The following is a 17365-nucleotide window of genomic DNA, read 5'->3' as shown; positions in this document are numbered from 1 at the left end:
GTTTTAGAGTCTTTATTTTCATGAATGCTGATACAATCGAACTTTTGGCCTGGTTTTTATGAATATATGATAGGTGCTTATTCCATGGCTAATGTTTTTTAGTCCATAGTTTATGTGTTTCATAAACTAGATAATCTTAGACTTAGTTGGCATCCGTAGCATCCTCATTTCCTATGCCGACCTGATAAGTTTCATAATAATTATAGAGGAAAAACATTGTGGCTGATATGAGAAGATGGTTTTCGATACATTTATTGGAATTTAAATTGCAGTGCGTTGCTGCTATGTGTGACACATTTGTAATGTTTGCGATGCGGTCGCATCACTTTTATTTGAGAAATTCGGTCATAAGGGCTATGTTAAAGTTCAAGTGATAAATATGTGTTATGGGTTCTTTTTTTACCCTCTTTTTTTATTCGGAGCAGTGGGGAGTTGTGAAGGGTGGCATAGAAACTTATTTGAAGCTGTGTGAAGTTGGTAGTGTAGGATATGAATTCCATCTCTAGAAGATAATTATTCCCTCATAAATATGTCTGTGCTATGGAAACTTGGTTTATTAAACGGTGTTATGCTATTCTCATTTGCCATTTTCATAAGAAAAAATAATTGGTGTTATGATCTGATTATATAGTCATATTGCCTTTCAACGTTCCCTCCATTCCAAAACCAATATATTTTCTCTATTACTTGATGTTTGTCTTTTTTATTATATTTATCACACACACACACGCATATATATATATATATATTGCATAGTTGACTTTTTGTTTTTTGGATGTCCTATTTTAAACCATCTTAGCTTATTATTTTACTGATTGGTTGTAATACTCTCATGTCGTATAATAAAGGCTTTCTTCATGATTAAGCTATTGAACTGTACCTGTTTTCCCATTTTGGTACCTAAATTTTTCAACACATTTTGATAATTAAGACTATCGTTGCCCCTCTTTACCCTAAAAACTTAACAATGTTAAAAAAAAAAAGGTAGCAGTGCCAGTCAATAAGAATGTGCTATGTGTTTGCCTTATCTATGTCATTGATAACGCTGTCTACTACATGTCTTCTTATCAGCTAGCATTGACAGTAATTTTCCTTTCTCTGGGGCGGAATGATAGTTTAAGTATCAAAGTGAATATAAAAACAGTTTATGGACCAAAGTAAAAACATGAGTAGTTTGTGGGGCTAAATTGATGTGTCTCCACCTACCACTTATCGGTTGCAATTGCAAGTTTTTTTTAATCTGTGGCCGAATGATATTATAATGACCAAAGTGAGCAAAAAAATGTTTGGAAAAACGAGTATAGTATGAGTGGCTAAATTGTGTATTAAGCCTATAATAAATATCACCTTCTGTGAAGCATAGCCATGCCTAATATCTGAATACTTGTATTTTAATTTATTCTAGCGTATATTACAAATATTAGTGCTTTCACAAATTTTTTTTTCGCAGCTTAAAGATGGTTCGGGTCCTGTTCTGTCCATCTCGGGTTTATCCGGTGACAAATGGATTTGCTTAAATACTTCTGGTTGTAATTTCTGAAACTATAAGCACAAAGATGATGTCTTCATCGATGCAAAAATAAAGATAACTTATTTTCCTTTTATTTAAGTGAAAAACTACCATGGAAACACAATTTGATGTTTGGTATGACATGTATTGCTGCTTTCTTTGGATTTGATCGATATGGATTCGCGCCTTTTTCTTTTACTTGATGGTGGTTGTTGATGTAGATAAAGTCGAGAATCGATTTTACTATAGTTATATAACATTTTTTTCTTGATTGATACTTGAGCCGAGTATCATATGAGACGGCCCTTTTGCAGCATCTAATGCATGGTTTTCCTTCCATTTCAATGGGATCTAGAAACTACCCAACTGGAACTTCCTTTGCTTATGATGTCAAAAACATTGGTTTACGACATGCTCGACGACTTGATCAATGTTATGGAGTGATACTGTAAAGTACAACATAAATGCAGCTTGAAGTAACATATTGGAGCAAAGGGGCTATCATTTCCTAGTCTCAGATGCAAGCAAGCAAACAAACAAACAAGAAGCACATGATTAACCATTTCGTGCTTCATAGGGATTAATGTTACAAGATTACCATCCATACTTGGCTTGTGTTTCAGCTTTAGTAAGCAAACCTCTAGATCGCCTCTCTTGCAGCTCCATCTCCTTTTGCTTCATATCAAAGTACAGTGACCCGATTTGATGCTTCCTCTTGTGAAGTTTATTCGGTTTACCCTTCGAAGAAGCAGGCTGCAATGCATGCAAAGCGAGGATGGTAAATACCATAAAAATTTAAGGGTATAAAAACAAACATAGCTGTCAGTGCATAATGCGAACGGTATCAACAAAACAGACAGTTTAGATCTTTTGATTTAGTACTCAAAATTTCATAGAAATCGTGAAGATTAAACAACTTGAAGAACAAGATTTAGGCTTCAAAACTAGGGTCAGAACGGTTGAAATACTAAACTTTGTACTTGCAACAAGCTATTAATGTTAGTTTGTGCAGCCTACTTCACAAGGATGACTACATTGTGAACAATTTAATCTTCCTTCAAATTGCCATAGAACAGCATGAATACCATGGCATATCAGAGTGAGAAGGTAAAAGATTACTTCAAAAGGTTAATTTGCTTGTCCTAAGGCCAACCTCTCCTTTATTCTTTGTTTATTATTTCCTCACTAGATCGGATACGTCTAGAGAATGCTTTAGTCAAACTAGCATTAATATCCTTCAAAATGCACTTTCTTTCATAGTTCTCATCTTTTTTTTTTCAATAATCTTGTAAACCGGGGGTGAAAAATACCAGTCATATTCCTCAAACAACCAATAAAATCCAAATTTCCATTAAAAAATACTGCAAAAAAATTAGTACCATATTCCAAGTTTTCAGGAATAAGAAGAGCGTGACATAAGCTTCTTTTACATCATGCACACATCAACAATTTGCTTATTCACATTGTAAGTGTTATGCTACATATGGAGCACTGTATGTATCATCAGCTTTTGCTTGTCGATGGGAATAAGGTTGATTGGTATGCTATTTCATGGAAATAATCTTCTCGAAATCTAAAACCTAAACAGCAATACATGGCATGAGAAATATAATGATTTCATTGACCATTTCTATTAAGTGACTTAACAAGTGTATGAAAGTAACACAAAAGCGAGTGCAATACATGGCATAAGAAATTTATCAGACAAGAACAAAAATTAAACCGACATGCCGAAAAAGAAGCTTAGCTTTCAAGTTCAATACCTGATAAGAAGGCCCGAAAGCTATTCCAGTCATCTTGACCTGGTCTTCCCTTGGCCGATTCTTCATAAGCTCATCCTGCTTCACCAACAATTTCTGTTGGTATATTCCTCCCTCGCTTCCCTTAACTTTAACCCCAAGTTCAGCCATCCCTGAGGAATCTGGTAATATAGTAGTAGCTGACCCATCAGCCCAATCATTCTCATATTGGGCATGGTAATTCCCATAATTCTCATAACTCCCATAAGCAGTAGCAACATCACTGCTCGCAATGTTCAGGTCACTACTCGATTGATAGCTACTATAATCAGCATAATTCACATAATGACCTATATTTTGATCAGAACAGTTCCCAGAATTTTGATCACTACTTGACAAGTAATCGGCGTAATTACTGTAGTTCATAGAATTTCCGGCATTTGCATCTGTACCCATATCGTAGTTCGAATAATCGGGCGCATTATGATAAATACCTGCCTCGCTCTTGTCTTCAACGGTGGTTGGAGTCGATGTGGGGACTTGGGTGGTTTCGATAATGGATCTTCTTCCTGAACCTGAAGAGGGGGCAACGCCCAAAGTAGTCGAGTTCCTTGGCGCAGGTATGGTCGATAGAAAGGATTTCACAGAGGGGCCTTGGGATAGGTTTTCGGATTCTCTGCGCTTTCGTCTTTCTTCCTCTTCGGCATCATCGTCATCATCGGAGTCAACGTGGCTGATGGGGTTTATAGGGGGCTTGAATTGAACAATTCTCTTGGCAGTTGGGGGATTGGGCGGCTGTTGTGGTTGAGGGGTTTGGGATTTGGGTTGGGGGAGATTAGAGAAGAGCTTGGATGTGTTATTGGAATTAGGAATTGAGGGTTTGGGGATAGCCACAGCTACTTTGCCGCCGCCGTCTTCTTTTTGGAGCGATTTGAGGGGTTGATTAGGCTGGGGAATAGAGGAGAAAAGGGAAGAAGATTTGGGTGGAGGGAGAGAAGGACTCTTCGTCGTCGGAGGCCGTGTGATTTTTTGGGGTTCTTCTTCGTCGTCGGAAGCATAGTTGGCCAGCAAAGACTCCATTATTGCCGTCCCGGAGAGAATAAACACCACGAGAAATTAAATCTGTTTACGGTGGCTGAAGCTTTAGCCTTTTGCTATAAAGTCCGCCGTAAGATATAAATACAGCTCGAAAACAAAACAAGAAGACACGCCCAAGCCCAACTATAGACATCCCACGTCAACTATGTCTAGGATGTCAACGGGCCACCGGGCCGGGTTTTCTCAGCAAAAATTGCCTAACAGATCATCTTTGAAATTAAATTGAGATCTACAGTATTATTATGGTGATTTGAAATTTATCACGCTCACATAAAGAGTTTTAATAAAATATTTTTTTTATTAAAAATTACCATATCGATGAGACAAATTTTAATAAGATATTATATTTTTTAAAATTCATCACGTCGACGTAACGAGTTTAAATAAAAAAATTATTTAGATAAACTAATCATGTAATTGTTACGAGTTTTTCATGTAATGTTGTATTTGTCGTAGATTTCAAATAAATTTAGAAATGACGTAATGAGCTATTTTTTTATCCGCTTGGCCTTCTCTATCAATTTTCTTTTCTTTTTCCTAATGTATTTTAGTTTTTTTTTCTAATAATACAACTTTAAGTAGAAACCATTTAAATTTGAATTTTTAAGAGAATAATATTTTTATTTGTCATAAAAGTCACTCAATATATTTATAATTTAGGTCAAGTCAAATTCAAAATTTGAATTTCATGAATTAGCATGCATTATATTTGTTCAAATTAAATTTAACCTTAAATATGAACTTTAAATTTAGGTCAATATTTTCGTTATTTATAAACGTTTGGTGGTTTGATTGTTACTATTTAAATACTTAAGTGATTCGATTGAATAAATTATAATTTAATGATCTAAATAAAACATATCCTATAGTTTAGTGGCTATACAAGTAGCTCTCCCAAAATAATACTTGAGTTTTGAGTTTGACGGAAAAGATTTACCCTTCTTGGCTCTTGCTCGATTTGCTCTAGTTTTTCAAGTATTATTTATATTAGTTTATATAGAAAATTAAACAAAACAAATGTTATAATTTTATAGAACTAAGAAGTTACCATTAACAAATATATGTCATTAATTCTTAAATTTCATATTTATAACAACTCCATTGGATTTGGGATTTACAATTGTCAAATGTAAAAGTGATTACTAAAAACATGTTGGACGTAGAATAATTAATCCTTTGGTTAATCTAACTTCAATCTAAGCAATTTGATCCCTGCCTAGAGGTGGCAAATGGGTCATTCGGATTGGGTTCAGTTCGAGTCATTTCGGTTGGTTTGGGTCGAATTGGGTCATTTTGGGTTTAAGTTTTACTTGGGTTTATAGTAAGTCGAGTTGTGTCCTAGTCGGGTCATTTCGGGTTTCGATTTTATTCAAGTCTATAGTAAGTTGGGTTAATATCAAATTAGATTGGTTGATTTTCGGGTTAGGTCAATATCCGATTAATTATTTTCAGTTTTGGTCAACTTTGGATCTTCATGTCAATTCAGGTTGAGTTGGGTATAAGTCAAATCAATTATATATAGAATTATTGATATATTTTTGTAAAAAATATCAGGTTTGGGTAAATTAAATTCGAGTTATTTTCGGTTAGGGTTGCTTTCGGTTTGGTTAAATTTGGGTCGGTTTCGATTCGGTTCAATTTACTTTCAATTTGGTTAAAATTCGGGTCGGTTTTGGTTTTTTCGAGTTTTGAGCCAAATTTGGGTCATCATGTTCAGATCTATTTCGGGTATTGATTCGTAAATCAATTCGGACAATCGGGTTTGGGTCAGATTTGCCAGGTCTACCCCGCCTTCTATCTTCGAAAATATGATCCTTCCATGGAGTAGGCCCAGAATTTCAGGAGTATTTCTATAATGAAATTCTATAATACTCGAATTTAATTAACAAGGTGGAGTGGCATCAGTTTCACAACCCTAAGCACCCAATCACTTTTGGATGACTACTTTGAATAGGTTACATATAAAAGATAGGTTGTTGTCTTTTGATATTAATGTGGATGTTGTTTGTGTTCTTTGTGGTAGTGAACTTGAGTGTAGGGACCATAGCTTCTTTGGTTGCCTTTTCTCTAAATTAGTCTGGTTGAGTGTCCTACAGGCTTGCCTTTTGCAGCGTAGTGTGGGGAGTTGGAGCTGGAAGCTTGCCTGGGCGATTTCTCGCCTTAAGGGTCAGTCTTTGCTCACTGCTGTTTTGGAAGTTGTATGAAATTCGTTTATTTATCATGTGTGGAGAGGAATTTGCAGATCTTCCAACAAAATTCTTGTAGGAAGAGGCAATTTTTCAATGTATTAAGGAAACAGTTAGAGGTAGACTGATTGGATTGCCGTTTGTAAAGATTCCCTACTTAATAGATCTCTTTGGGTACAGTGGAATCTGTTTTAGGGGCTGTTTCCCTTTATTTGTGGTTTTGATTATGTTTGATTGTTTGTACTCTAGGGTTTTTTTCTGGATAAATAAAATTCATTTATTCAAAAAAAAAACTACACATGTATTACCTAAACTATCAATTTTGACCCGTTTTAGTAACTAAACTTTCAATTCTTTTTTTTCAAAATTTACCATTAAATTTTAAATTTTGAACGGGATACTAAAACAGATCAAAACTAATAGTTTAGGTACTAAAAGTATAATTTACCGTTTAATAATTTAAGCAGATTCTTAACTTAATTAAGAGAGAATTGGTGTCTTCTTTCATTGAAAGGTCGAAAATTATTATTCTATTGAAAATTCAGACACAGGACAATGGAGCATACACTTATTTTACAAAGACATGGACTCATTAAGCTTACATTTCGAACATAAAAGACGGCATAAAGCTAAATACTCTACGAGGCAAGACGATGGTGAAATGAAATGGCAACGCATATTATTCGCTCACTCATTCATTCATCACATGCTCATTGGACTCTGCGGTTCGTTCAGAGCTGCAATGGCTGCTTCAATCTGCACCTTTACGTCATCCTTCTCCCTTTCATCTGCCTGCATTTATGTATGTCAAGCCACAAGACTAGTGAATAAGACTAGAATTTATCAAATGCATGTGAGAATTATATTATGCTCCTAGAATAAACTTTTTAAAGAAATAAGTTAAAATTATATTATACTTTTTGGGTAAAGTACACAAATGGTCCACCAACTATAGGGTATTGCTTTATTAAGTCCCTTGATTATTAAAAGTTACGAAATAATCATTCGACTATAGAATGTTACTTTGTTAAGTCCTTTGACTGTTAAAAGTTATAAAATAATCACCCGACTATTTATTATATTCTCAACTCGTCCTTTTATGTTAAAAATTTGTTAGTTGTCTAAGCTGAACGGTAACATGATGGATGAGATATGATAGCCGTTTGAGATTCTAGGATCAAATTTTATCATATCTCATTCAGCATGTTAACATTAAGCTCATAATACCGTCAATTTTTTAATGAAAAGGGCGAGTTTAGAACATAATGAATAGTCGAGTGACCATTTTATAACTTTTAATAGTTGAGGGACTCAACAAAGCAACACTTTATAGTCGAATGACCATTTTATAATCAATGGACTTAATAAAGTTGTATGCTATAGTCGAAGGACCATTTATGTACATTACCCTTTATTTTTTAAAAGAAATTATATTATGCTCTTAGAATTTATATAACCGTAAATCATATAACATAAAAATTAATAAACAACAAAAAACTTAAAATGAAAAGATGAACACATCTAAGGGCCTTTAGCCTCTTTTCTATTAAAAAAATTGAACACATCAAGAGGTCGGTCGCAGTGATAAATAGGGATGGGCACGAGTCGGTTTGGGTCAAATTTTGGTCAACCCGACTCGAAAAATCTATACCCTTCACCCGACCTGACCCGATCCGAAAATTTAATACCCTCAACTCAACCCAAATCCTATCCGAATTATTGTAGTAAAAATTCGAACCCGACCTGACCCGAAATAAAAAAATATATTTTTTTATCCGATAAAAATATAGATTTAATTTAAAAATCTAATATATAGATATGTATTATTGTAATTACCCCTAAATAAATAAGGTGAAATTATATTTTTTGGGTCGGATAAAGTATTTTTCACCCTAAACCCGAACCCGACCAGACCCGAACATCACTTTTAAAAAAATCCGATTGGATTGGGTCGGAACCCATCAAGTTCGGGTCTCATACCCATCCCTAATGATAAAATAAAATATTATTATTTCTAGAAATTTTAGAATCGAGCAATTATATATACAACGTGTGTGTATGTCATCAACTAGTTAAATATTTTTTAAATATGTATATTACTTTATAATCATTCTATATTAATAAAAAAAAGTTGAAATATATAAATCTATGAAATTCCTCAAGAGGAGCAGTTACGTATCCTGAGGGAAAACATATTTGAATATATTCACATTTATGAAAAGGAAATGTGAAAAGGTGACATATTAAACCACATCCATCATATTTTTTTCTATTTCAGGGTAAGACCACGTTTTAATAGCAACTTTATATATAAAAATATTTTGACGCATGAGGTTACCATGTGGTTTGCGGACGATTATGGACTTTTGTCCGATAATTTCATGAAAATCACAGCAATGATTTATGGGAAACACGATATGGTGTGTTGGTCCAAGTACTAGCGTGATGATTCGGAAACGTCAGAATTACTGGGACCGGTTGGAGACAAAGAGGAAAAGTTTTGATTACTGTGTATGAAATAGGAAAGAAATACAATAAAACAAATTCCTAGCAGATTCTAAAAACTCTCAATATGCCTTTGCCTTTAAATTGTAATTACTTGAAGAAGATTTTGAATTAAATTGTTTAAAACAATCTATTTTCTTAAATAATATTTAATCATCCCTATTCTTTGAAACTATTTCTCTAAGTAAACCACTTTCAAATGATATAATTTATGATTTTATTTCTTTTTTATATTGTTTTTTACTTTGATATTGTAATTAGGTTTTATAATCTGAAATATCATTTTATCCCGTTTCGAGTTTTAGCCAAAAAAGTTAACAAAAACCTAATATATGACACAATTTTATCAATGAAAAAAAGAGGAGTAAAATTAACATTCAATAATAATTAAGATTCTCAAAATAAAAAAAACAATATATTTTAAAACTAAATCACAAATAAAATCTTTATAAATCTTGATTCCTCCTCTATCATCATAGTATTTTCTTTAGTTATCTAAAAGTAATTATACGAAAATATCTATTAAGAATTCTTTTAGATTATTGGTAATTTATACATACTACAAACACAGGTGCTCGAATCTAAAATTTTTAAGAACAATAATTTTTTTTTACCATTTAGATCACTTGATGAATTCACTCTATTAACAAATTAATCTCAACATTTGTCTTTTATTTTATTTTCGATTATAATCTTAGTGGACTTACCTGATGGCGGGTGTATGATTTTTTTGACAGAGTGACGTGTTTGATTGAAGCAGTTGAAACTTTATATATCTTGAATAAGAAATTAATAGAACAAAATAGCATAATCGATGATAGATTGTAATGTTGGACGTTTAAAGTGAGAGTGATCTGGTCCTTTCACTTTCTCTTTTCCTTTCCTACTTTAGTTGTGTCGGAGCTGTTCTTATTCGGACACTCTGTATCTCACTAACCCTAAATGATTAAATTATCAAATTATTATAAATTACATGACAACAATTCAATTTAAATACTTGTTAAGTTAAATTATAATAATAATAATAATAATAGTAAAGTTACATGGTAGTTTAAGTTTTAAGCAAAAGGTTAAAACTGATATTTTCTGTATTTGGGATGTAAATTACTAAAGTACTTAACTACTACATTATTATTTTTATTGTTATATTAATTATTTATTTCTCACGTTTGTGAGTATATATTAAACTAGTCAATAGAAAATGGTAATGGATAGTCCACTTTATTAAAGTTTATCCCTCGGTGTCCAATCTTTTTGGCCCCACGTGTCTGGCCGTTTTTTTATTTTATTTGATACCCTTCGAACTATGTGTTGTACGCCACTATTTATTGTATTTTATTTGTCATTACATCATCCAGCAATTAGTGATCTTATTTTTTATTTTACAATTATTTTTTTAAAGATCTTCTAGTGGTCATATAAACTTGGAGGCTATATAAAATTTGAATAGAACTTTCAAATTTATCTAGGCTTAGTTAAGGATATGTAATTTCTTACCATTTTACTTAATAAATAAAGTGCGACTACTCATTTGTTTATGAATTTTTTTTTACTGATTGTTCTTTTATTGAATAATTTAATATAATATTTGTATTATTGAGATCTTTTTTTGACTAATTATTTCTTTTTAAATAAGCTGAGAATTAGACCTAAATAATCAACTTAATTGCTTTTAAGCATGGACCTGAGGATTTAAATTCCATTTTTTTATCTTATTTTTATTAAGCATGCAGATATTATATTACGAAAATAATCAAAATTTGTTGAACTCGTGCAAAATAAAGAAAATTAAGGATAAATTATGAATATAGTACTTAAACTATCAGTTTTAATTTGTTTTAGTATCTCAACTTTTATTTTTTTCAAAACCACACCTAAAATTTTGGTTTTTGTTTCAATTTAATACCCCGTTAAAAACTTAACGTTAAGTTTTGAAAAAAAAAATAGATACTAAATAGATCAAAACCGATAGTTTAGGTACTAAACACGATAAGTTTTTAATAACGATGTACTAAAATAAAATAAAAACTAAACTTTAGGTATAGTTTTAAAAGAATTAAAATTTTAAATACTAAAACGAACCTAAATTGACAGTTTATACACTAAAGTTGTAGTTTACTCTAAAATGTTAGAGTCTTAAATATATGCACAGATTTTGCGGGTTGTGTTGTCGCGTATCACGACACAGAAAAAAAGATATATAAAATGGTGAATTGGAAGTGAAAAAAACCAGTTAGAAGAAATGGACTTACCTCGATAAACACGGTTTTCAACAGCCTACCGGAGACCGCTGTGATGTTTGCCGTGATAATTTTGAGATTCAAAGATTCAAAAACCTCGCACAGTTTGACCATCGTGTCTGTCCTTTTGCTGCACGTTATGCTCACCACAATCGTCTTTTCTCCCATCTGAGTCATTTTCAGCTTCAAAAACAAAATTAATTGGGAGTCAAAAAATTTGAAAACAATTATCAGCTTGAGAGAGAGGGAGATAGAGATTATTAGTACTTCAAGAACTTCAATGGGGGAAGCCGTTGATCCTCCATAATCAAAAATGTTGTCGAGCTTGGTCTTCTTGGATCTCAGCACAGGTAGCAGCTCTTGGTCGTGCTGGAACCCTGGATTGTTCTTCAATTTTCCAGACTCTAATTCCGTGATCTCAGCCAGGATTCTGCTCTCTTGATCGTGCAGTTCCTGGATGTAATCGATGGCATCCTTGATAATTGAAGCCTTGTCCATCTGCGAACATTTCATCAAACAACAAACGAACTAAGGATCCATGCCATTTCTTCAATTGTTTTCTTCTCTAAAAACAAAAACAAACATACTTTGCTGATATTTGGAACAACAGCTCTGAGAGCAAAGAGGCGTTCGTTAAGCTTTTTCCTTCTGTTTCTCTCGGAAACGATGTTCTTAGAGGCGACGGAGGAGCTTCCTCCGTCGGGAGAACTCGAATCGTAGTAGCCGGAGAACTCATCCATCGCCCAACTGTTTCATTTCGGATTCAAATAAAAAGAAAAATTAAAATCTCTTTTCTAATTTGTAATAATTCAGATTCAATTCTCTACTGTTTTCTTATGCACTATATGCCTTAGCCAAAGCCGTTTCACCTTTTAAAGGATTACTAGCACTGCGAATTGAAATGGAAAAAGGTAAGAAGGTACCTGTACTCTTCGTTTTCAAGGAAATATTTTGTCTCCCAATAATTTTTGTACTCATCGCCAATATTCTCAATATTTTCCATTGCAAGCATGTGATTGTTTGATGGGAAAATTTAAATTTTCTTTTCCGCGAAAAGAAAAAAAAAGATTCGTTTTCAATCTAGCTAACTGGATGGGGAAAAAGAAGCCAAACAGAAGCGAAAGGGTTGAAACCTGAGACGGGGGAGTACGAATTATTGTGAACTAAGTTGGGGGGGCTGGGGAGGTTACATATTTATACCACGTGGGGGTGCGTTGCATGACGTTCGAATTGGCTTCTTCAAATGATCAGAGCCGTTGATTTAATCCAACAAGATGTGGTTTTCATGGACGCGTATGTAAACAGCACATACGATAGGCTCCGCACTACCACCACCACTCTCTCTAGACGACGCTTGTACCCACGCTCCCAAATAATTGAAAGTTAAGTTTTGTTCTTTTAATTTTTGTGTTTAAATTAGAGATGTGAGTTGATTCGGTCGGTTGTCACGAATTAATTTACCTCAGTAGTTAAAGAAGTCGTTATTATTATTATATAACATGGGTTCGAGCACTAACAACTACAACAAGGTGATTGAGTATTCATTGTCAAATGACTTAAAATATTTAAAACAAATATTATTTTGTAATCATCTTAGCTTAATTAAAAAAATATTGATCCTGTTTGATTAAATGCATGATATAATTTTAGAAAAAATGAAATTTAATCGAATTTATTAAACAATATTAATGATTAAAAGGTGTTTTTTTACATGTCTTTAAGTTTAAATAATTGTATGGGAAAATTGTGTATATCATGAACAAAATTACTTGAGAACTTAAGTCACTAACGCAATCTTTAGCTCAAACAACTTAAACTCTATAACCCATTAATTGACCTTAGGAACTAAATTACTTCATTCACTATCAAACAAGAGTCGATTGTAAATTTACGTGTTGCTTAAAGATAAAAATTAACTCTATAAATTTACATGTTTAAATTTAAAATTTCTAAAAAGAAACATATTTTATTTAATAATTAAAGTCACATAGGTTCTTAAATCTAATATTCAAAGGATTGTAAAATTAAATAGCGATTAATTTGGATACAATAATTAAAATTGTGAGTAATTTTAAAATTAATAACTTATTTTAAATATCAGCCCCACAACTCATTTCCCGAATTAATGAATCAATTAAAATGATTGAGAATTATCTCAGCAATAGATAGTGAAGTAGACGGATAGCCACACAATCTATATAAATACGAATATGTGATAATTATTAATTAATAAATCACTAAAGTTAAAATATATTAGTGGGATAACCAGGGATGGATCGATCGATGGGGGCGGACAGGGACAATTTCTGTTGGGGAAAATGGGTTATTTCTCACACGAACGTAGTTTTAAAATTGACCTAAAATGTTAAGATTAAAACCGCCAAAGGTTGCACAGCGGATAAACCTGTCAAACTATTGAATATTGAAACACAATGGAAAAGAACCGAATAAAAACAATAAAGGAGAGAACACACCAAATTTACGAGGTTCGACGAGAATATCGTCTACTCCTCGGGCACCACACCGGATGATAACTTCACTATATCGCCAATATTACAACAAATGGAATTCTTTAGAATTCCCAAAGTGGGAGAATGAATAATACAAGAGGAAGAGAGAACTTGTTTTTGGGATGATTTCTAATAGAAATTCTTAGGCCTATTTATAGTTGAGTTTTAAGAACAATATATTAAAAGTTTGGCCACATACCAAAGAATTTTCCAATGTGTACAAGTTAGCCACCAAATATGAAATTCACATGTTCAAAGTTTGGCTACCAACCAAGATGAAATTTTCAATAAGTTGGCCACCAACCAAGATGAAATTTCCAACTTGTCAACTTAATTTCTAGACAAATCTCCACCTTGGCTTGAAATTACCAAGCCTACTCAACTTCTTCAACTCCCCAAATTTGTAGTGCCTCTAATTGCGCTTACAAACGCCACACACCCGAAGGTGTTCATACTTTCAGGATGTTAATCAAGTTCAAACAATGATTGAACTTGATTACTATTACCACCTTGGCCATCATATCTGCAGGATTTTCTGATGTCGCAATTTTCTGAAGTAGAATCTTTCATTCTTCAAAGATCTCCCGTACAAAGTGATACCTCACGTCGATATGCTTAGTCCTTGAATGGTAGACTTGATTTTTCGCTAAGTGAATAGCGCCGTGACTGTCACAATAGAGACTAATGTGACTTTGAACAACTCCCAAGTCTTCCATCAACCCGTTAAGCCAAATTGTTTCCTTTACAGCCTCTGAAACTGCCATGTATTTTGCCTCTGTAGTAGACAAGGCCACCGTAGATTGCAATGTAGACTTCCAACTTACTAGGGCTTTAGCAAGAGTAAACAAATACCCAGTAGTTGATCGACGCTTATCCAAATCAACAGCATAATCAGAATCAGCATATCCAACCACATACTTACAAAGTGCTTCATCCTGTTAAAAAACTAAACCAACATCCACGGTTTGTTGGAGATACCGTAGAATCCATTTCACAGCTTGCCAATGTCCTTCTCCAGGATCATGCATGTACCTACTCACAACTCCAACTGCTTGTGAAATGTCAGGACGCGTGCACACCATTGCATACATCAAGCTCTCAACTGCATTAGCATATGGAACTTTTACCATATACACTCGTTCTTCATTAGTTTTAGGAGATAATTGAGAACTAAGTTTTAAATGATAAGCCAATGGGATACTTACATGTTTGGTATTTTCATTCATGCCAAAACATTATAATACCTTTCTCAGATACTGCTTCTGTGTTAAACAAAGCTTCCCTCTCTGTCTATCTCTGCTTATCTCCATACCAAGAATCTTCTTGGCCTCACCTAGATCTTTCATCTCAAACTCTTGATTCAGCTGAGCCTTTAATTTGTCTATCTCCTTTTGACTCTTTGAAGCGATCAACATATCGTCAACGTACAAGAGAAGATAAATGAAAGATCCATCTTTGAGCTTTGCAAATACACACAATGATCATATTTGCTTGTAGTATATTTTTGCCTCCTCATAAAGCTATCAAATCGCTTGTACCACTGCCTCAGAGATTACTTCAATCCATATAGTGATTTGTTCAGCTTACAAACCCATTTCTCACAACCGCCATCTTTGTATCCTTCTGGCTGAGTCATATAGATCTCCTATTCTAAATCACCGTACAAGAAAACCATCTTTACATCAAGTTGAGCTAGCTCCAAATTCAACTGTGCTACCAAGGCCAACAATATTCTAATGGAGGAATGCTTCACAACAGGGGAAAATACTTCATTGTAGTCGATTCCCTCCTTTTGAGCGTAGCCTTTAGCTACCAACCGTGCCTTATAGCGAACATATTTCTTGTTATGAGATCCATCTTTCTTTACAAATACACACTTGCATCTAATGGCTCTTTTACCTTTCGGTAATTGTGCCAGTTTCCAAGTGTTGTTGTTTTAGAGAGATTGCATTTCTTCATCCATGACACTTTTCCAATTATCACTTTCCAAGATTTGTATTGCTTCTTGGTAAGTGATAGGGATATCATCATCAACAACTAGAAGATCATAGGCCACCATATCAACAAATCGAACAGGTCTACGAATTTCTCTCATTGGCCTTGTAACTGCAAGTGATTCTGGTGTCTCCAATGGTTCTTGGGTTTGAACATCTTCATTTTCTGATTCTTCTATTGGAGTTAAAGAATCAGCTGCATCAACTTCTGGGATCATCATCTGCTGAAACTTCACCTATTTTGGAGTATGCTCCACCTGCTGCGGAGTTCTACTTGTCTGGACAGCTTCAATTGTTACCTTCTTTACTAGGGCAGATTCATCAAAGGTAACATTTCTGCTACAAATTATCTTATTGATGTCTAAACACCAAAGGCGAAATCCCTTCACTCCATAGGTGATTCCCATAAAGAGAGCCTTCTTTGCTCTCGGATCAAGCTTAGATTCCTTCACATGATAATAAGCAGTGGATCCAAATACATGTACGGAATCATAATCAGTAGCAGGTTTTCCAGACCATACCTCCAATGATGTTTTTCCTCCTATCGCTAATGATGGCAGATGATTGATGAGATGACCAACATATGTCACAGCCTCAGCCCAAATTGCCTTGCCTAACCCAGCATTAGACAACATACATTGAACTTTCTCCAATAGTTTTAGATTCATACGCTCTGCCACCCCAATCTGTTGTGGTGTATGTCAAACAGTGAAGTGTAGAACAATACCATACTCATGGCAAACGTCAAAGAATTGGTCACTTTTATATTCCCCTCCTTGTCCGTCATAAGACGTTTGATCTTTCTACCAGTATGGTTTTCGATCATATTTTTCCATTTAAGGAAAATTTGAAGCACTTCATCTTTAGACTTGATCGGATACACCCAAACTCTTCTAGAAAAGTCATCTACAAAAGTTACAAAATAATGGTTTCCTCCCAAAGACGATGTCTTTGAAGGACCCCATACATCTGAGTGAATATAATCTACAATACCTTTTGTATTATGTATAGTGGTGCCAAACTTCACTCTCTTCTACTTTCCCATAACACAATGCTTGCAAAAGTTCAATTTGCAAGCCTTATCACCTTTCAACAATCATTTCTTTGCCAGAATTTGTAAGGATTTCTCTCCAGCATGTCCCAACCGCATATGTCACAACTGGGTTGCGTCCAAATCATCACCTCCGGAAGCTGCTGTAACTGCTCCAATAATTATACTACCTTGGTAGTAATACAAATTATTTTTCCTGATGCCCTTCATCATCACAAGTGCGCCATATGTGACTTTTATAACTCCATCTCTCATAGTGACTACTGAGCCTTTGGATTCCAAGGCTCCCAACGAGATGAGATTTTTCTTCAAACTGGGCACGTATCGGACATCTGTCAGAACTCTGGTTGATCCATCTTGATTCTTCAATCGAATTGAACATATCCCAACAGTTTTACAGGCATTGTCATTGCCTATATAAATAACTCATGTATTTAGTTCCACTAAATCGGAGAACCACTCCCGATTATGAGACATATGATAGGTGCAACCCGAATCTAATATCCACTTATCGGAATGGAATGTTGTTGAT

General features: G+C 34.0%; 2 protein-coding genes across 2 annotated transcripts; both read right to left on the bottom strand.

The window, feature by feature from the left end:
- Positions 1-2026: 2026 nt before the first annotated feature.
- On the bottom strand, positions 2027-4394 carry LOC120164798. The gene is made up of 2 exons (XM_039174450.1): positions 3274-4394; positions 2027-2263 (listed from the first exon to the last, which is right to left on the bottom strand). The coding sequence occupies exons 1-2, from the start codon at positions 4327-4329 to the stop codon at positions 2105-2107; spliced, it is 1215 nt and encodes a 404-aa protein (XP_039030381.1). The 5' UTR covers positions 4330-4394; the 3' UTR covers positions 2027-2104.
- Positions 4395-7098: 2704 nt separating this feature from the next.
- Positions 7099-12430, bottom strand: LOC120164802 (transcription factor bHLH35-like). The gene is made up of 5 exons (XM_039174452.1): positions 12202-12430; positions 11866-12025; positions 11546-11776; positions 11291-11461; positions 7099-7325 (listed from the first exon to the last, which is right to left on the bottom strand). The coding sequence occupies exons 1-5, from the start codon at positions 12288-12290 to the stop codon at positions 7236-7238; spliced, it is 741 nt and encodes a 246-aa protein (XP_039030383.1). The 5' UTR covers positions 12291-12430; the 3' UTR covers positions 7099-7235.
- Positions 12431-17365: the final 4935 nt, after the last annotated feature.

The sequence above is a fragment of the Hibiscus syriacus genome, unplaced genomic scaffold (genome assembly GCF_006381635.1).
Source record: "Hibiscus syriacus cultivar Baekdansim isolate YM2019G1 unplaced genomic scaffold, ASM638163v2 tig00111542_pilon, whole genome shotgun sequence".
NCBI classification, from domain to species: domain Eukaryota; kingdom Viridiplantae; phylum Streptophyta; class Magnoliopsida; order Malvales; family Malvaceae; genus Hibiscus; species Hibiscus syriacus.
This window is presented reverse-complemented; position numbering and strand designations above follow the sequence as displayed.

Bases quoted from the DNA above. Each gene is read 5' to 3' on its own strand.
- LOC120164798 (XM_039174450.1), bottom strand. From the start codon at position 4,329: ATGGAGTCTTTGCTGGCCAACTATGCTTCCGACGACGAAGAAGAACCC. The intron at 2,264-3,273 runs GTATTGAACTTG...CATGCATTGCAG, and splicing joins CTTTCGGGCCTTCTTATCAG to CCTGCTTCTTCGAAGGGTAA.
- LOC120164802 (XM_039174452.1), bottom strand. From the start codon at position 12,290: ATGCTTGCAATGGAAAATATTGAGAATATTGGCGATGAGTACAAAAAT. The intron at 11,777-11,865 runs GTATGTTTGTTT...AAATGTTCGCAG, and splicing joins TTGTTCCAAATATCAGCAAA to ATGGACAAGGCTTCAATTAT. The intron at 7,326-11,290 runs GTAAGTCCATTT...ACATAAATGCAG, and splicing joins TGAAAACCGTGTTTATCGAG to GCAGATGAAAGGGAGAAGGA.